The 19629-nt window shown below is 37.2% G+C and overlaps 1 protein-coding gene across 10 annotated transcripts in view; it reads right to left on the reverse strand.

Annotated features, from left to right (window-relative positions):
* The window catches only part of SAMD4A (sterile alpha motif domain containing 4A), a 332472-nt gene that overhangs the window by 36035 nt on the left and 276808 nt on the right, over positions 1–19629 (reverse strand). For all 10 annotated transcript variants that reach the window (XR_004232060.1, XR_004232059.1, XR_004232061.1 and 7 more), the window contains 2 exons: positions 18379–18580; positions 16484–16610 (listed from right to left, as the gene is read on the reverse strand). Coding sequence is in view for 7 of the 10 variants with exons in the window: in XM_031952983.1 (XP_031808843.1) it covers positions 16484–16610; positions 18379–18580 (329 nt within the window). In the remaining 3 variants the exon portion in view is untranslated. The remainder of the gene's footprint in view (positions 1–16483; positions 16611–18378; positions 18581–19629) is intronic.

Raw genomic sequence — 19629 nt, forward strand, 5'->3', positions numbered from 1 at the left:
GATATAACATAACACATATTTAGCAAATCCTCAGGTTGACACCTGAAAAACTTCAAGCTGAAAATTTGAGGAGAGTGTTGTTTATAGCAGAAAATGTTATTACCTTGAAGAACATTCTTCATGTTCTTGATACTGCCTGCTACTCTTAATCCAATTCTCTTACATGGTTTTCAAAGTCTAGTACAAATGCTCCTTCCTCCATGAAACCTTTCTGATTTTGCCAAACAGCAGCCATCTCTTATTAAATCCCACAACATTTTGTAATTACTTACTATATCTTTATTGTAATTATCTGTATGTTATCTTCATTACTAGATTGTAAACCACTTGGGGACAAAGATCATTCTTACTTAGTTTTGTAGCTCTACTTATATAGTAGGTATCATAGGTATGATGTAATGGATAGTGTTCTGGAATTGGGAGTCAAGAGGGACCTTAAAATCTAATCTTGGACAATTGGCTGTGTAATCCTGAGCAATGGCACTCTGAGGTTCAGTCTCCTCTACTGTAAACTGAAGTGATTTATGCAAAGACTAAGTAAACTTCCCTGTATTAAGTACTGAATGATCTATAAATGTCTCAATTTATTTGACTACTAGACCTTAACTATCAGGGGAATGGCTTGAGTTAGGTCCATTTCACCATTAACTGGTATCAGTGAAAAACTGAAAGAAAATGGCTTTATGATGGCTTTATGGTTGAAAAGTCCTTCAACAATACAAATATGTAGATTAGAGAAATTAGAAAGTCAGATACAAGGCTCTTCTAGTGGTATATGGAATATTCTCAATGGAACAAAGAAAATGTCTCAACTGATGCAGTAATTCCTCTATGGATGCTAGAGGAGGATTATGGGGAGGGTAATGATAGAATAAATTCCAATTTCCTGGTTATTATTACTTGCTATAGAGAATCGGAGTTGCTAGCATACAAAAGCTTCAAGTAAATTGGTCCAGCAATTCAATAGCCAGAGACAGAACTCTAAGAAATGAAAACAAGGGGAAAGTTCCTAGATTTGATGATGGAGGGTAGAGAGGAAGTATAGTTTGTGACCCAGAGATTTACCAGAAAATATCTTGAATTCCATCTTATTTAAAATCTGAGAGCAGAACTGAGGATAAGACTTAAGCATTAGTGGTAATAATGGTAATAATGTTTTTAACTTTTTCAATTACTACCCTCATCATGATTTCTTCCACAAAAGGATCAGAAGATGGATAGACTTTTGCCAGACTTTTGCCATGAGAGATCCCAAAGGAGATGGGTATTGCACACACTGCAAGAGAAGTTTAAGTAGCAACCTAATGATTTTCTAGAGCAATTGACTGCTTCTTCTAATAGAGCCAATGCAAAATCCAAATTGCTCAGCAGAGTTTCATAGACTTTGGAAGCTCTTGGAAGACTTAACTTTTTGCAGAACTAGTTAAATAGATGGATATTATTCTTTGTCCCTTTTGAGATAGCTAAGCTAGAGACTTGTGTATACCTGACCCTATAAAAAATGAATTCCTTTTACAGCTGGTTCCCTAATAGAAGGTCTGCAAGAGAGGTAATGAAGTTTCTAAACTGGGTTTCACAGATTGGATTTATGTACCTTCCTCTACCACATACAACCTGACATACCCTCTGACTAACCTGTGTTTGAGACAATTAGATTCCACTTTCTGAGTAGAGCTTCATCCATATGGAATCAAGTTTTAGTTATGGGTTTCCCCCAGCAATAGCCACATAAATTAGCACTTGCCAATTGCTAAATTTTGGGAGATCTGGAAAGAGGTGACTTGGACAAATATTGCCCTCATTGTGAATGTCTTTATTCAAAATCACCTGGGAAGGAGGTCAGAATAAATCTTATTTAACTTCTCTCCAGGATTACTTTCATCCTCCCTCTCACTCAAACATACAGCCACATTTTGGGGGGCAAATACCCAAAAGAGTCTTCCTTTCCTAAAAGCATTGATGCATACATAGAACTACATAGAAAATAAGGGTGATTAAGATCTGATGCTAGAGCATGAAAGACAAAAAACAAAGGACAAGAAATCCATTTTCAGAAAATTAAGGAGCTAGTCTTCTCAGTCAAGTTTTGGGGAATATAATGTAGGCAGAACTAAGATGATTCAAAACACCATTCAAGTAAGTCATATTTGACATTCACTTTCCCACAAGGAAAAAGGGGGTGGGGATCACAGGGATTTATTTGATGTTTGTATTTTAGAGAATCCACATTCCCCAAATGAATATCTTGATGGGATTTACCCAAAATCTTGCAATTTCAGTTCTCGAGAGTAAGACTGAGAACAGGTTACACCCGAAGGTTCTAAAAGTAAGCCATTCAGCACTCTTCCCTCCTGGGACTATATGACTGTGGGGGCTCATGTTTTTGGAGATTTCTGAATATAAATAGCAGGTTTTAGCAGGCACTAATGATGTAAACTGTATCCCCTTTAATCTTTGGGGGGGAAGAGTCATAAAGGAATCTTTGGGGGAAAGGTGATCTGGGGTCTCAAATACTCCTGGCCATCCATAAGAGACTCCCAGATAAGTAATCTCATTCAATTGGAAATCAATCTCATTTAATTGGAAATCTCAGCCTTGGGTATGGTGGTCAACTCCTCTACTGAGTTGAAGATTAGTCCCTCCAACTGTCCCCAGTTCAGGGCCAGGGCAAACCTGATAAAATCCAAGGTCTGTCAATCTTCTCTGCCAATTCCTAATCAGGAAAGCAAACTGCGAAGTTGGTTCTTCTCAGCGTAAACTTCTAAAATTTTTGCAAAAAATCTTAAAAATCCTAACAGGAGTTTGCCTGCTAAGAAAGCTGTCATCTTAGTGTATATTAAAACCACTTTTGCTACAAACCGTAAGCCTGATTCATGGGGTTTGTGAATTCTTTTACAAAGCCTGCACAATTGGCATGCACAACAACCCTCATTTCTCACACCTCAACACTAAAATTTGGAGACACTAAATAACCATTAGACATTGGGGACCTTATGACAAAGACTCCTCTCTTTGGAAAAGACTCTCAATCATCCATTTTCCACTTTTGAAAAGCAGATACTTAATTTTTGCTACTTTGTAAATTATTATTACTAGTTGTTACTGAATGGACTCTACTAGTTGTAGAGTCATAAAACACTCTTTGTATAGTTGCCTATTATGACTCTGTTAGAGTAGAAGAGGTTTCTATTGTTAAACAGAAATGATTCATTCAAAATTGTAATGCTTGGTTCCCTTAGGTGTTAGTTTTCTTCATAAATAGATTATGCCTCTGCCAGACCCTGAGTCTCCCAGCCTGAAACTCTACCTGTTCAGCTAGCCCAAAGGCATCCTTCTTTAAGGACCCAAAGGACACTACATTATTTGATTTAATGACAGTTTTACCCACTGAGACAAAGACAACTAAATTTTTTGCTATCATTACTCAAGGTGTAGGTTATTGTTTTTATAAGAATCTGTTCTTTTATAATGTTGTAGTTTAGTGCTGAAAGAAGTAGAAAGTACCTTTGCATTAAGAAAAGATAAATCAGGCTGTAAAGGATGTAAGGAATTGCTTCTCTCAGAGGTGAATAACTTGGTGCTTTAAAGAAAACAACTCTAGTTTAACAAAATGTGCTAAAATCTTCATATAAAGGAAAATTTTCATATAAGTTTTGAGTAGTATTATTATAAAGGAGACAAAATGAACTATGGCATAAAAACAAAGGATTTTGTTACTAAAGTTGTATGGTGGTGGTCCTTTTTACTAGAACAGTGTGATGGTTTAAAGGGGAATGAAAAGAATTATGTATTTTAAAAAATGATGAACATTAAATTATAAAGAAACAATTGTGCAAACAAGCTTTAACTACTTAAAACAAAACAAAAAACTAAAAAACCCAAAAAACTGTTTGGATGCTAAGGTTTGATTAAATAAGGATGGTTAATTTCACAGGACTGATTCACTAAAGTTTTGTATCATAAGTAAATAGCAGGATCCTCATTTCCCTGAGATTACAGGTGTTTAGTAAAAGTCCTAAAGCTGTATAAAGCTGTATAAATAGTGGCAGGTCCTTTAGAACAATGGTGTCAAACTCAAATAAAAAAGGAGTCACAAAATCACACATAAGGATTCCTGGAGGCTGCATATTAATTAGAATTAATTAGAATATATTAACATCATCTATGTACTTTTACTTATTTTATTAAATATTACATTTCCCAATTATATTTTAATCTAGTTTGAAGTGAAGGCAGCATTATTTGACACCACTGATCCAGAAAACCTGTAGAGCTTTTCCATCCAGAGATAGAATGTGGTGGATTCAATATCTACCAGATTTTGAATCCTATACCCCCCATCCCTATTTGCTATGCAATTCTCATTGGTTTTTTCCTGGAAAGGCAAAGAAGTCTTATTGGCTCTGGCACTAAGGTATATCCCACAATTGCTTGTGACAGAATTTCCTAGTAGTTTCATATCATGTTGCATTTGTTTCCTGGTCACCTAAGCCCATGTGGAATTTGGGATCTTGAGATTTGGTGAATATCTGAAGTTTGGATGAGTAAATATATGCTGCTGAACAAAGTCTTTTTTATTTGGGGAAGATTAGAGTCACATTTATGTAAGCTAAGCACAAGTCTTACATGCTATGCTAAGTAAACTTCCTTTTGTAATTGTTGAATGATCTACAAGTGTCTCATATTTCATTCCAATATTAAATCTAAAATGGCACAAGAATAGGCTAAGTCAAGGCTCAGCACATGACAATCCTGATTGAATTTCAGTTTATTATGGTTGATTTTAATTTTGTTCAGTTTATTCTTCTCAATGCTCTAGACTATCAAGGACCTTTTGGATCCCAATATTATTATTCAATGTGCTAGTTATTCCTCCTAGCTATGTGTAATCTGTAAATTTTACAAGTGTGCCATATTTCCTTTGATCTGAGACATTGATAAAAATGTTAAATAGTACAGGGCCAACTACAGATCCCTGTAAGACACCACTATAAACCTCTTGCCACTTTGACATTTAACTATTAACAACTGTTCTTTGAGTCTAGACATCTAATGACACTTATGAATCTAATTATATTCACATCTAATCCATACTTCTCCATATTCTCCACATGAACAGAATGAAATGTTTTAATAAAAACCTTGCTTAAATCTAGCCAAACTATATGCAAGACATTCCTCTCATCTACTAGTTTAGATATCTTGTTTAAAAAATGACATTTGTCTAGCATGATCTATTCTTGATGAAGCCACAGTGGGTCTCTATCATCACTGCTTCTCTTTTTATATGCTCACCAACCATTTCTTTCATTAGATAGATGAAAGAATTTTATCTTTTAACTAAATAGAATTTGAAGATTTTTAAGCAGAGAAGTGATGAAATTATATAATGGAAAATGCAGATTTAGGAAGAGCTGTCTGGAAGTATTATACACAGCGAATTGGAGGACCTGATGGAAATAGCAGTGAGTAGATTACTGCCATAATCCAGGTATGAGATAACACAGATCTAAGCAAGGATGGCATTAGTGGGAATGGAAAGGAAAACAAATGCGAAATCAAGATATCTAATCTACAGTTCTCTTCTCCAGCAAAGGCTAGTTTGGAAAATAATAAGTAAACCTCTAAACTTCTATTTGAATCTTTTAGATGTTTTCTTTTATTGAGGAAAGGTTTTTAAAATTATAAGCTTGTAGGATCTACTGGGGGGTCACCCAGTCAATTTCTATGTCCTCTTTCAGAATTATGATTAAATCATGCAAGACAGTTTCCACAGCTCTCTCTCTGAAGAGAGTCTATATGGCTCTCTTCATCACTGAACAATTGGAACTGGTTTGAATCATCTCATTGTTGAAAAGAGCCATGTGCATCAGAACTGCTCATTGTATAGTTTTGTTGTTGTCATGTATAATGATCTCCTGGTTCTGCTTATTTCACTTAGCATCAGTTCATGTAAGTCTCTCCAAGTCTCTATGAAATCATCCTGTTGTTGTTTCTTACAGAATAATATTCCATAACATTCATATATACCCTGAGAGAGGACTGTGGGAACTGAGTATGGACCACAAAATAGCATTTTCATTCTTTCTGTTGATGTTTGCTTGCATTTTGTTTTCTTTCTCAGTTTTTTTCCCCTCTTGATAAGTTTTTTCTTGTGCAGCAAGATAACAGTATAAATATGTATACATATATTGGATTTAACATATATTCTAACATATTTAACATGTATTGGACTATTTGCCATCTGGGGAAGGGAGTGGGGGGAAGGAGGGAAAAATTTGGAACAAAGTTTTGCAAGGGTCAATGTTGAAAAATTACCCATGCATATGTTTTGTAAATAAAAAGTTTTAATAAAAATTTAAAAAATCATGCAAGACAGAAGAAAATCTGAAGTATAATTAAAGGTATTCCAGGATAAGGAGACCTTAAATCTTTTTGGCTAGCTATTTCACAATTTAATACCATTCTTTTGGGAAATTCTCATGTGCATCTGTAAACTCTTGATAGTGGATTTACTCTGATGGTGACCCCACTGGAAATCAAAAATAGCCTTTCATTGTCCTGCCTAATAATCCTTAATATTCTCAAAGGCAGTTTATCCCAGACTTTTTTTCTTCAGGTAACCCAATCATTTTCAGTATTTTTTCCTAAAACTTTATCAAATTCTCCTCTTCCTACTTATGAAGTTTAAATTCACTGAGTGATCTGAATATAACAAAATGACTATTTCATGGTTTTATTATTTGATATTCAATTTTCCTCTCTGCTTCTATGTTCCATTGGATAAGGTTGTAGAAGACTAGAAAAGCCTTGGATTGAAGGAAATTATGAAGGTGATTTGGAGACACTTGGACCAAGTAGCTGAATTAGGGAGAACTTTGGAAAATTTAAATGAAAATAATCTCTAATTCTATATATTAGTTTAGATTCTACTTTTGGGTTGAAAGAAGAGTAGGACACAGAACAATTAAGTAGATTAAGGGAGATTAGTGAGTGAGATTCAAGAAGGATAAGATGAAGGTAACAGGTAAGACAAGACAAGGTAAGTAAAATAAAGGTAAGTGGACCAATCAATTTTTGTGGTTGTTCAGTTGTGTCCAATGCTTCATGACCTCATTTGGGGTTTTCTTGGCAAAGGATACTGCAGTAGTTTGTCATCTTCTCTTGTTCATTTTACAGATGAGGAAACTGAGGTAAAGAGGGTTAAGTAATTTGCTCAGGGTCAGCCTACTAATAAATGTCTGAGGCTTGATTTGAATTCAGGAAGACGAGTTTTCCTGACGTCAGGCCTAACATTCAATCCACTGCCAGTTAGAGAGTTAAGTAAAATAAAAAGATGAATTGACAAGGGAGTAGATTGGTTAAACAAATAGGTTGATGGAAGTCTGAAAGGGAGATCGATATTGGTTGATTTTGTTATTGATAATAGCAACAACAACAATAAGAACAACAACAATGGCATTTACAATCTGTAAAGGGCTTTATAAATATTATCTCCTTTGATCCTCACAATCACCACCCAACTGGTAGTTGCTATTATAATTCCTATTTTATACAAATAAGGAAAGGATGGACAGAAGTTTAAGTGAATTAACCATAGTAACATAATTAATAAGTATCTGATCTAGTTCTGAACTCAAGATCTTCTTGACTTCCATATCCAGAGGTGTATTTACTATGTCACTTACCTGTCTTGAGTAAGGAAGTTGAGTGAGATTGCAAGTTATTAAGTGGTACTCGAGAGTAAAAAAGATTTTAAAAAAACCATGGCTGAAAAATTCAAACATTGTATATGGAGAGTACAATGACTTGTACTGAATGTGCAATATTTGTATTCCTGCCACAGCTAAGTCACTGCTATATTCTAAGTATTGTTTCAAACGCTTTAATTGATTTTTTTAATGGGGGGAGGATGAATTGAGATAGAAGAGATTTGACCCTTGTCAGAGTGTTGGAGGGTAGGAGAAGAGAAAGAGAAGAGAAAAGACAGCTGTACAATTAGTGATAAAAATAGATTTGAGGCTCTTCCTGAAAGGCGACAGGGGGTGGGATAAGGGGAAAAAGTCCTAGATGTTATGAGAAGGAAGTTGATTATCTTTCCAAAGAATATTGTCGATCTGCAGAAGTCATCAATGATTAGAGGAATAAGAGGAATTAGCTGGGTCATTCTCACTCTGATATAATGAGACTGCTATTTGTTGACGTGAGAAATAAAGAGGCTTATTTATTTTCTTGAGATATGTATCTAGAAAAGAGGCCTGTTTGTCATCTTGAGACAGTGTCTAAAATATAACAGAATATCTCCCAACACCATCAACACCATATAAAAATCAATACAGCCATCCACTTCGAATGATTATCAAAGTTTAGAGAAAGGAAGCTGAAGGCAATCTGTCTTCAAATTTATTTAAGGATTCTCAAATAGGGGGCAGTGGTGAGCTATTTTTAATTTCCAATGAGATAACAATGAGAGGATATATAGGTCCAAAGAATTTAGGATTAAAAGCAGAACTAACAAAGGAGTGATGGAAATAAGGAAAGTTGTAACCCAAGTAGGTTTAAAGTATCCTCATCCAGGGATATTTTTAATTATAGTTTTGGTTCTCTGCTGGGATGATTTATTCACAAGTTTCCTTGAAAACATGATGGTGACACTTCTAGTAGGCTCTATAAATCTATAATTTCAGAAACTTCCCAATAAAGGATATTTTAAAAGAATTCAAATAAAGGTTTGCTATTTATTTTTTCAAATAAATTCTTACTGAAGGGGGAAAACCAAGAGGAGTTTAAAATCAATCAAGATTTTATATCTTTGTCAGTCAGCCCAGGAACAGTTGCTTGCTAATGTTTAGGGATTGAAAGAATGACAAAAACAATTTTTGCATTTGAGAAACTTATATTTTAATGGGGAAAACAATATGCAAAGAAAAAGGTACTCATATAAGTTACACACAGGAAAAGGCTGTTGAAGCTGGAGGGACCAGGAAAGGCCTGAAAAAAGTAGCAGTTTTTGAAAGTTTTGAAAGAAGTCAGTTTCTGAGAGAGAAGAGAGAGAGAGAGAGGGAGAGAGAGAGATGAGGAAGGAAAGAATTCCAGGCATGGGAAACAGTCAATGCAAAGCAAAGTGTCTTCCGTGAGGAACAGCAAATTGGCAAGTGTGACTGGATCTTAAGAGTTTGTGAATGGAAAATCTACTATAAGAAGACTTGGAAAGATATAAAGGGGGAAAATTTTGAATGACAGCGTTTCTGTAGGAAATGATAAAATTGTAAAGGAACTTTAATTAAATAACAAATGGAGGGGTTTATATTTGCTCCTACAAATCACAGGATGTCAATGGAATTTAGGAAGAGAGAGTAGGCAGATGAAACGTGTAGTTGAAAATCACTTTGATAGCGAATGTAGAATGGGCTGGAGTGGGCTAAAAGTGGAGGAAGGGACACAAATTGGAAGTACATTGAAATAGTCTGAGTGAAATTAGGGCCTGAACTAGAGTGATAGATATGTGAGCAGAATGAAGGAGATGTACATGGAAAGCTATGCAAGTGGAAATGACAAGATTTGACATCAACTTAGATATGTGCTGTGAGTTAGAGTAAGAAGTCAAGGATGAAATGAGGTTGTGAACATAGCTACCTGAGAAAATAGTGGAGCCCTTGATAGTAACAAAGAAGTTGGAAAGATAGAAGTTTTTCAGGGGAAAAGATAAGTTTTAGAATGTTAAGTTTGAGATGCCTATATGATATTCACTTCATTTTGAGATATCTAATAGGAAGTTGGTGATGTAGTGTAATGGGCTGAAGCTCGAGTTGATGCACTGAGGTCCCAAGCACATGAGGCTAAATAGTAATTGGACCATACTCTATTAATATATGCTTGGAGAAAGAATGGCCCCTGCTCACTCTTCATGCAAGTTCTGATGTATTGTATAGGAAATGACATAGGGACGATTTTGGTGGGTGGAGAGAGAGGGGGCAGAGAGAGAGGCAGAAAGACTGCTGGCCGGGTTCGTGTCATGGCCGCTCACATTCCTATCGCCATCCCTCTTCACCCCCACAAAGAATAAAGGATTGAAGATTTTCTCTTAATCTGAATTCCTGACTCCGGCTGATTTTAAAATATGTGGTTATCACATTTGGCACCCAAGCACGAGAACCAAGGACCCTACTTTCACTGAAGAAGTCTCCGTTGATCAGGAACTTAGGCGAGTATTTTAATAGACAAATGGGACAAATGTTAGGAAAGCTTCCATCCTCATCCCCTCCCCTGCCCAGGAGTGGCACTATAGAAAGCATGCTTAAGCTGATAGAAGGACAAGGGCTACTTATAACTTGGGAACAGACAGGTTTACTAATACACCTACAGACTCCTAATAAGCAATCTGAGGATAGTCACCCAGATTCTGATTCCAAGCCACAAAATCCAGGAATATACTGAACAGCAGCTGTACCAACTGACCAACCTATGCTCATGATCTATATAAATGGCCTACCATTAGAAGGATTGGTAGACATTGGTGCAGATCGTACAGTCATTAGAGGTGCCAAATGGCCCAGGCACTGGCCAAAGATTAAAGCAGACACCTACATGTCTGGCGTAGGAGGATCAATAGCAGCTGAAGTTAGTGCTGCCCCTATGAGATGGACTTTTGAAGGCAAAACAGGAGTTTTTACTCCTTTTATAGTTGAAAAAATCCCCATCAATCTGTGGGGAAGAGATGTTTTATATCAATTAGGGTTAAAAATGAGTACTTCGGTTTTTTTAGGCAGGGCTGCTGTTGAAGGCCTGCCAACACTTTCAACTGTTCCTATCCAATGGAAAACTGATACACCAGTGTGGATAGAACAGTAGCCCTTAGGTAGCGATAAAATTCAGGCCTTATTAGATATAGTACAGGAGCAGCTTGACCAAGGACACTTAAAACCTTCTCTAAGTCCTTGGAATTCCCCAGTGTTTGTTGTGAAAAAGAAATCTGGAAAATGGAGGATGTTGACTGATTTAAGAAAGGTGAATGAACAGATGGAAACTATGGGAACTCTTCAGCCTGGACTTCTATCTCAATTGCCTAGAGAATGGCCTCTTTGGGTTATAGACATTAAGGATTGTTTCTATTCTATCCCTCTGGATAAGGAGGATATGAAAAGATTTGCCTTTCAGTGCCCAGCGTTAACTTAGCTGAGCCTTATAAAAGATATAATTGGACAGTTTTGCCACAGGGAATGAAAAACAGCCCTACTATGTATCAAATGTATGTTGCTGTTGCTCTCACTCCAGTAAGGAAAGCATTTCCAAAAGTTATGCTATTATATTATATGGATGATATATTGGGATGTGCACCTGAAGAACAAATGTTAGAAGCATGTCTACAAAAAACCACAAAAACACTAAGGAACTACAAATTGTACATAGCTCCAGAAAAAATTCAAAGACATGCTCCTTTTCAATATTTAGGATATGAAATATACCCTAAGGTGCTTATAGTACAAAAACTGTCCTTAAGAACAGAGAAGCTAAATACCTTAAATGATTTTCAGAAATTAATAGGAGATATCCAATGGATGTGACCAGTATTAGGCTTGACTATCCATCAATTGCAACTGTTATATGATATTTTAAGGGGAGACAGTGCTTTAAATTCACCACGCCAGCTTACAAAAGAAGCTGAAAAGACTTTGAGAGAAGTTGAACTGGCTTTTTCCAATGTGCTTGAAAGAGTCACCCAAAAACCCTTGGAAATATCAGTTTTTGCGACACAAGAGGCACGCACAGCAGTCCTTCATCAAGGAGACTGTGTGATAGAGTGGGTAAACCTCCCAGCACAACCTTAGAACAAAGCCTTACTCCTTACCCAGTGCTTGTGGCTAGAATTTTATTAAAGGCCATTAAGCGAGCAGTAAAATTATCCGGGACAAGACCTGACAAGATATACACCTTTTATACTAATACAAAAATTAATGTGTGCTGTGAGACTATCCCAGAGTGGTAAATTTTATCAGCCATGGCTCCAAATTTTACACATGGGTCTCCATTAAAGATAACCAGACTATTACATAATTGGTGATGGATTCTTGAAGAAAAAGTTTCTAAAGTTCCTCTTAAAGGACCAACTATCTTTACAGATGCATCCAAACATAATATTTGTGCTGTATACTCTCATGACTTAATTATAAAGAGTAGTCCGAACTCCTTTTCAGTCCACTCAGCAGAATGAATTGTATGCGATCCATTCTAGCTCTTACTTATTATCCAGGAGACATAAATATAATATCTGATTTGGCCTATTCAATAGGTGTGGTACAAAGAATTGCCATAACCCAAATAAAATTTGCAGCCTCTAATATATATCAGCTCTTTAAGAAATTCAAGAACAAGTGAGAAAGCATCCAGTTAAGATTTATATTTTGCATGTCCACTCTCATAGTGGACTTCCAGGTCCCATTTTTGATGGTAATTCAAAGGCAGATAGCCTTCTAACTATGTTGGTCAATATTCCTTTATTCCAAGAAGCCCAGGAATATCATTCTAAATATCATCAGGCTGCTCGAGCTTTATGTTTACAATTTGGAATAACAAGAGAGGAAGCTAGGAACATAGTAAAAGCCTGTACGGCTTGCCTTCCTTTCTACTCTCCTACACTGCCTCCAGGGAAGAACCCTCGGGTTTGAGACCCAATGAAATCTGGCAAATGGATGCGAGCCATTATAAATCTTTTGGTTGCCTGTCTTTTATCCATGTTGTGGTAGACACCTTTTCAGGATTCACTTTTGCAATACCAGCAGCAAAAGAGACAGCCCAAGTGGTCACTGAATTCCTCATACAAGCATTTGCAATTATGGGTGTGCCACAAGCAATAAAAACAGATAATGGTCCTGCATCTACTTCTAAATATTTTGCACACTTTTATGCACAGTATAAGATTTTACACACCACTGGCACACCTTTTAATCCTCAAGGACAGGCAATAGTAGAGAGGAGAAACAGAGACATTAAGATGCTCCTCCAAAAACAAAAGAAAGGGGGAGCCACAGGTAACCCTAGTTCTTTTAAGTCTAACCCTTTATACTATTAACTTCTTGATTTTTGACAAAGATGCACTGGCTCTGGCAGACAGGTTTTATAACCCACCGGAAGGGCAGTGTCCAGTATGAGTGGCTCCATTATCTTTATATAATCGCCAGGTGATGTGGAGAGACTCAGAAAGTGGTGAATGGAAGGGACCAGATAGGCTAACTGCTTGGGGGAGAGAGTTTGCTTATATCCCCACAGGTGGAGAAGGAATCAGATGGGTGCCAACGAGCTGTATTCACTTTGTCCATCACAGAGAGATGGAGCAGACCCTTGAAACAAAGGAGAAGACCCAAGAAATATTGGGTGGTTCTGTTGCTGATTGTGCTCACCACTGAAAGAACATGGCAGTTATGGTGTTTGACTCATGGACATCGAAAATTATTGAACTTGAAAACCCTCAGTAATCATTGGATCTGAGACATAAGATTGTTGTAGGACTTGAAAACCCTCAGGAATCATTGGATTCTCTGAGAAATGATAAGGCTGTTGCAAGACTTCAAAATCTGCTGGAATCAATGGATTCCTACCACATAAAAGGACTGTTGCCGGATTTCAAAAACTTGGGTGGATCATTGGATTCCCTGACATGTGAAGCAATGGACAATAGATTGGGTTTTGGACTATGTCTTGGCTGCTGAAGAAGGCATATGTGTGACTGTTGTTTACATACCCTACTTCTAGGATTTCTGGAAATCTTTTGCAACACCATCTTGATTTATATTGTTTGTTATAGCCCTAGTTGCATGTACAATTCATGTTTGTTGCACCACATTGAGCCTGCACTATGGGGAGAGTCATTGCTAATAGCCTCTATGTTATTTATTGCTATGTCCTTTTGTGATACCTTCCATGCTGATGGGTTTATGCATACCTGTTTCTAATAAGACCCTTCAGCCCAGAAACCCACTAGCAACCCCCACTTCCCTTTGGTGCTTTTCATCTCTCTTCCTGAGATGTCAGGGAGGGCATGATCATCTCCTTTTTAGTGCTTTCACCTCTCTTCCTGCAAAGTCAGGGGGGGTATGATCACCTCCTTTTCGGTGCTTTCACCTCCTTTTCGGTGCTTTCACCTCCTTTCCTGAGAAATCAAGGAGGGTGCAATTACCTCCCCTTGGGAGCTCTGACCTCTCTGAGAAGTCAGGGATGGCATGACCACCTGTGTTCTAAAACAAAAGCAAGGGGGAGATGTACTAGGCTGAAGCTCGAGTTGATGCACTGAGGTCCCAAGCACGTGAGGCTAAATAGTAATTGGACCATACTCTATTAATATATACTTGGAGAAAGAATGGCCCCTACCCACTCTTTGTGCAAGTTTTGATGTATAGGAAATGACATAGGGGAGATTTTGGTGGGTGGAGAGAGAGGGGGCAGAGAGAGAGGCAGAGAGACTGCTGTCCAGGTTCATGTTGCAGGCACTCACATTCCTATTGCCATCCCCCTTCATCTCCACAAAGAATAAAGATAGAAGATTTTCCCTTAACCTGAATTCCTGACTCCGGCTGATTTTAAAATACATAGTCATCACAATGTAGGACTGGATTTCAGGAGAGGGATCATGGCTAGATAAATAGATGTGAGTCTCCTGTGTTTAGAGATGATAACTGAGTCAACAGGAGGATGGTGAGATCATCAAGCAAGAAAGTATAGAAAAAAAAGATCAGGGGCCAAGGATAGAATCTTAGATTAGTGAACATAATTTGGATGGTAATACAGGCAAAGGATACTTAGGAGAAATAATCAGATATATTTGAATAAGGATGAACTAAGAAAATTCAGAGTCACAAAAGCCTAGAAGAGAATATCTAGGAGATGATCAACAATGTCATATGCTTGAGATGTGAAAAGTGGAGGACTGAAACAAACTATTAAGACTTGGCATTGCAGAGATCATTGATAACATTGAAGAGAACAGTTTTAATTGAATGATAAAGTTTCAGAAGACTTGAAAGAGATTAAGAGAAGAAGTAGAAGAGAAGCAGAAGCACCAAGTAGAGGTGGCTTTTTCAAGATTAGCTGAGAAAAACAGGAGAAGTTATGGGACAAATAGAATCAAATCAGGATTTTTTAAGCATAGGACAGACCTGAGTGTATTTGTAGGCAACAGTGAAGAAGCTAATAGAGAGAGAGAGATTGAAGATTAGAGAGAATGGAGATCACAGTGGTGGTAATCTGTTGGAGAAGACAGGAGGGGAGAATCTCAGGGACACATATAAAGAAATTGGCTACTTTTCATTAGAGTCTGTAGGGAAGAAGGAGATAGTTGGAGAATATTTTGAGCAATCTGAGCTGAGAAGAGGGAGCAATTCTCAAGCCTATATCATAGCATACTATAGTGTATATATATGTATACACAGATACCACAGACACATTTTCCTAAATCAGTATTTTCATTATGTAATTTTATCATATCCCTGTTCTGTATGGTAAAATAATAAAGTCGAAGCAACTTATTAAATTTCTATACTGTGCTAAACACTTTACAAATATTATCTCATTCAACCTCACAACTCTATTATCATTATATATATTTTGCTGAGGCAATTGGGGTTAAGTGACTTACCCAGGGTCAAACTAGAAAGTGTTAAGTATCTGAGACCAGATTTGAACTCAGGTCCTCCTGACTTCAGAGCTGGTGTTCTATCCACTGTGCCACCTAGCTGTCCCTATTATCACTATTTTACAGTTGAGGAAACCAAGACAGAGACATTTGAAATGACTTGACCAAGGTATTACATAGCTAGTAAGGCTGGACTTTTTTCCAACTCCAGGGTGCAATGCTCTATTGACTAGGCAACCTTGTTGCCTTTAAAGCATCCCACAATTTGAAGTTTTTTCTTCTGCTATGTTCTTACAAAAAGCCTATATCCCAACTAGACTGATATATTTATTCTTTCTTTTGAATAAAAAAATCTACCACTGCTCACATTATCCTCTAAAATTGGAATTCCTCTTCACCTGCTTCTTAGAGACTTGTCTGTCTACTCTAACATACATCTCTTTCATCCAGAGTCCTGTAACATTGACCATAACTATCTTACCTATTGTTTTTTTGGTTCTTAGTAACATGTTACTATCCATTACATTATCTTAGCATTGCTATCATATAATGAATGTGACATATACGTCGTTTCCCCAGTTATGACTTTGGTTAAATCACTTCAGTAATCTAACTAGTATCAAAAATCATTTTGGTCAGATTTTAACAAATGCCAGCATATGTATCTCCTTGGATCCCAGCCAACCAGCCAGTCCTTATTCATTCTGACAATGTAGTTTAAATAAGGAAAGACTTTCATAAACACACAAGAATGTGTTTGATGTCAAGGCTAAGCACTTTTAGGCCAGGGCCACCAAGGCAACTATTTTAACTTACTGTACTTTGCATTAATTAGCATGAGGGAGAATAATGTCTTACCTTGCTGTTGGAACATCAACATGGTCTGAGGGGATGAGTGAACAGGCAGGGAACGGGTCCTTTGGACAGAGCTGTGAGTTCTACTTGGCATGCTGTTGCTGCCCCCAGGGTTGGCAAACCAAAGATTCTAAGAGGAAAAAGGGATATATACATGTGTGCAGCTGCACTTACAACAAGCAGATTCTAGGCAGACAGAAACACACACACACACACACACACACATACACACACACACACACACACACACACACACACACACAAATGCTAGAGTTCAGGCAGGAAGCAAATGTTACTAAAATATCTGTCTCTGCTAAATACTGGGATATGTTTCCAGGTCTATCTATGGTATCTTCCCTGCTTATTTATAGCCAAAGCTTGTCCTAGTGCTTGGAGGGATTTATAACTTTCATTTGCTTCATTTTTGGCTTCCCTAAACTTCTCTGTGAGACATGACTTTATTAGGGAGACTCTTTTCTTTTTGACTCCTTTCTATTCTTTTCACTCTCCTGCTTTCTAAGCAATAATAGATAGATCAGGAAATACGGAGAATTTGTGTGGCAGAGAATTCTATTTCTGGGTTTGGTTTTGAAACATTTTGCTTTTTTTATTTTTTATTTTTTTTTATTTTTTTTTTTTTAATAAACGAACCAGAAAATCTAATCAGAGGAAAAAAATAACGCTCCACACACCAAGCTGGCATGTTTAAAATTACTTGGATTTCCTTAGCAGTGGATTCCCCTTTGAATGAGTCAGGGAATGAAGAAAGTCTAGAAAATGATGTTTGGTGCATCTAATGTCTCTTTTTTTAGTGATTCAATTTAGATCATACTGTCCTCGGTACATTCTGCTTATTTTAAATCCCCCCCAATTGGACTTGACAAATGAAAATACAGTATCTCTACCCAAGTTCCTTTTAGTATATCTTTGCTATCCCCAATGTATAAGCAATCAATTGGACAAATATTTAAAGTATTGTACACTGTTCACTTCCCTCTCTGGTCCCATTTCTCTCTTCCCCCAACAAAGTGAGTGGATTTGTGAAGCAGTGGTAGAATAGAAGAGGGAACATCCTAACCCTCCTTGAGAACCTCTGAGTACACATACAGACACACAGATACATATACATACATATATACACACACACAAACAACCCTTTTCCCTCTATAACATGTGTGCTGAGAAGATTTGAAATCTTCCTATGCATTATTCTGTTGATGCCAAGGGTACCTTTTTTTTTGTCAAAAGGCCTACTTATTTGAAATGTACTCCACAGTGAGGAAAAGTATATTCAGTTCCACCTAAAAGATTAGAACATAACCTATAGGCAGCAGTGTAACTGGTAAATGCTTAACAACTGGCTCTTCACGGGGAAAAAAATGCAAACATGATACACTTTTAAATTTAATTTGCATTACTGCCATTTTCTCAATCATTTCTTAAGCCTGGATAATCAAAAAATAAAAAAACAAGCCCTGATTTCTGGGGTATAAATGCTTAACTGAAAATTTAAAGATGAGCTAACTCTAGCATACCTATACAAAAAGACAAAAAAAGAGATGGGTGTTGCACCTCTTTTTAAAGACAATGCCTCAAATGTGGGAGTTCCCTAGGTAAGGCTACTTTTACAAAGCAATCTGAATAAATTGTCCAGATTTTTCCAGGAACAGGTCCATTATTACCCACACTTTCTGCAGAAATACAAAAAGGGCAGGCTATTCCACAGGTCACTGGTAAAATGTTCAGTTGCTCTTTGGACTTATGGGGACATCTAGAGCTTTATTGTTAAGGGGCTCTGTAGCTTCTCTGTTTTTGAAGTTGTTAAGTTCTCTTCTCCCTCCGCCCCCTCAGAGAAAGGGTAAAAAAGAAAAGCTGAGAAAGCCTGAAGGGAAACAAACCTGTCTTCCTTGTTTTAGGATGGTAGGGTTGGTTGCTGAACTACGCTGGGTAGAGCTGATGAACCCGCTGGTACCCAAGAGGCCAAGTCGGGCTGAAGGGAGATTCCTTGAAGGGATCTGGTACTGGCGAGGGTTCCGCCTACCCATGCCACCACCTACAGAGCCTGCTGTTGGTAGAGAGTTTGATTGTCCAAAACCTCGACTGTCACAAAATGGAAGGAAAACCAGAAGAACATGAGACATATTTCAAATCTCTTTTCCATATTTTCTATTTTTCCCTCTTTTCTTCCTATCTTCCCCCAGTGAGAACCAATATCAAGCAGTCATTATATTCTCTTAATCTTGAGAACACTGGAAAGGTTTTCTTTGCAGAAATCAGTTTAAACCTCTAGACATCCCGATGAACTAAATAACCCAACTATATGGTAGTAGGTAATTAGGGACTCTGGACTTCCGGTTTTCACAATTTCTCTGCTTTTATAGCCTAAAGAACTCATTCTCTTGCTGGTGACACATATGGATTCAACAGTGTTGTTTTAGGAATCAGCACATTCTTTCCAAGAAGTGTAAGCTTTTATATTCAATACTATTTAAATCAAAATGTTTTACCCCAGACAGCCACAAGATGGAACACATTTACTTTCTTTAGTTATCTATTCAAGAACATACCATTTTTGAAGAAACAACTTGAGCAAGCTTTGAGATAGTTTGTTGAGACAATTTTTAACAAGATAGGAGTGAAAGGGGATTGCGACACTGTAATTTGCTAAAAATGGGTTGGAGAAGAAAAGGAGAAGGAGAATTTAAATTGGCAATACAATATATGCCTTAGGATATTTCTCTAATCCCCAGAATTTATTTTTCCTAAGGAGGGGGAAGGGGAAGGAAACAATAGCAATGTCCTGAAATTGATAAATCAAACTTGTTACCATTCATTTCTAGGTTTAGTTGCTTCCCTTTCTAAGGTGTTTGTGATCAAGAAAAAGGTCCAAAAACAATGTATATGTTCCCTTCTTTTCACTTATAATCGCTATCCTGGTACAGGATTTCATCAGTTCACACTTGAACTATTGCAAAGTATCTTTGTTGGTCTCCTTGATTCATGTCTTTTCCCCACATTCTAGGTCTTTTCTCCACACTCTAGTACATCTTCTACTTAATTGCCAAAGTGCTCTTTCTAAACTACAATACCACTCAATAAACCTCAATGACTCCCCCATTATCTCCCGGATTAAATATAGATCCTTTGGG

The sequence above is a fragment of the Sarcophilus harrisii genome, chromosome 2 (genome assembly GCF_902635505.1).
Source record: "Sarcophilus harrisii chromosome 2, mSarHar1.11, whole genome shotgun sequence".
Classification (NCBI taxonomy): Eukaryota; Metazoa; Chordata; class Mammalia; order Dasyuromorphia; family Dasyuridae; genus Sarcophilus; species Sarcophilus harrisii.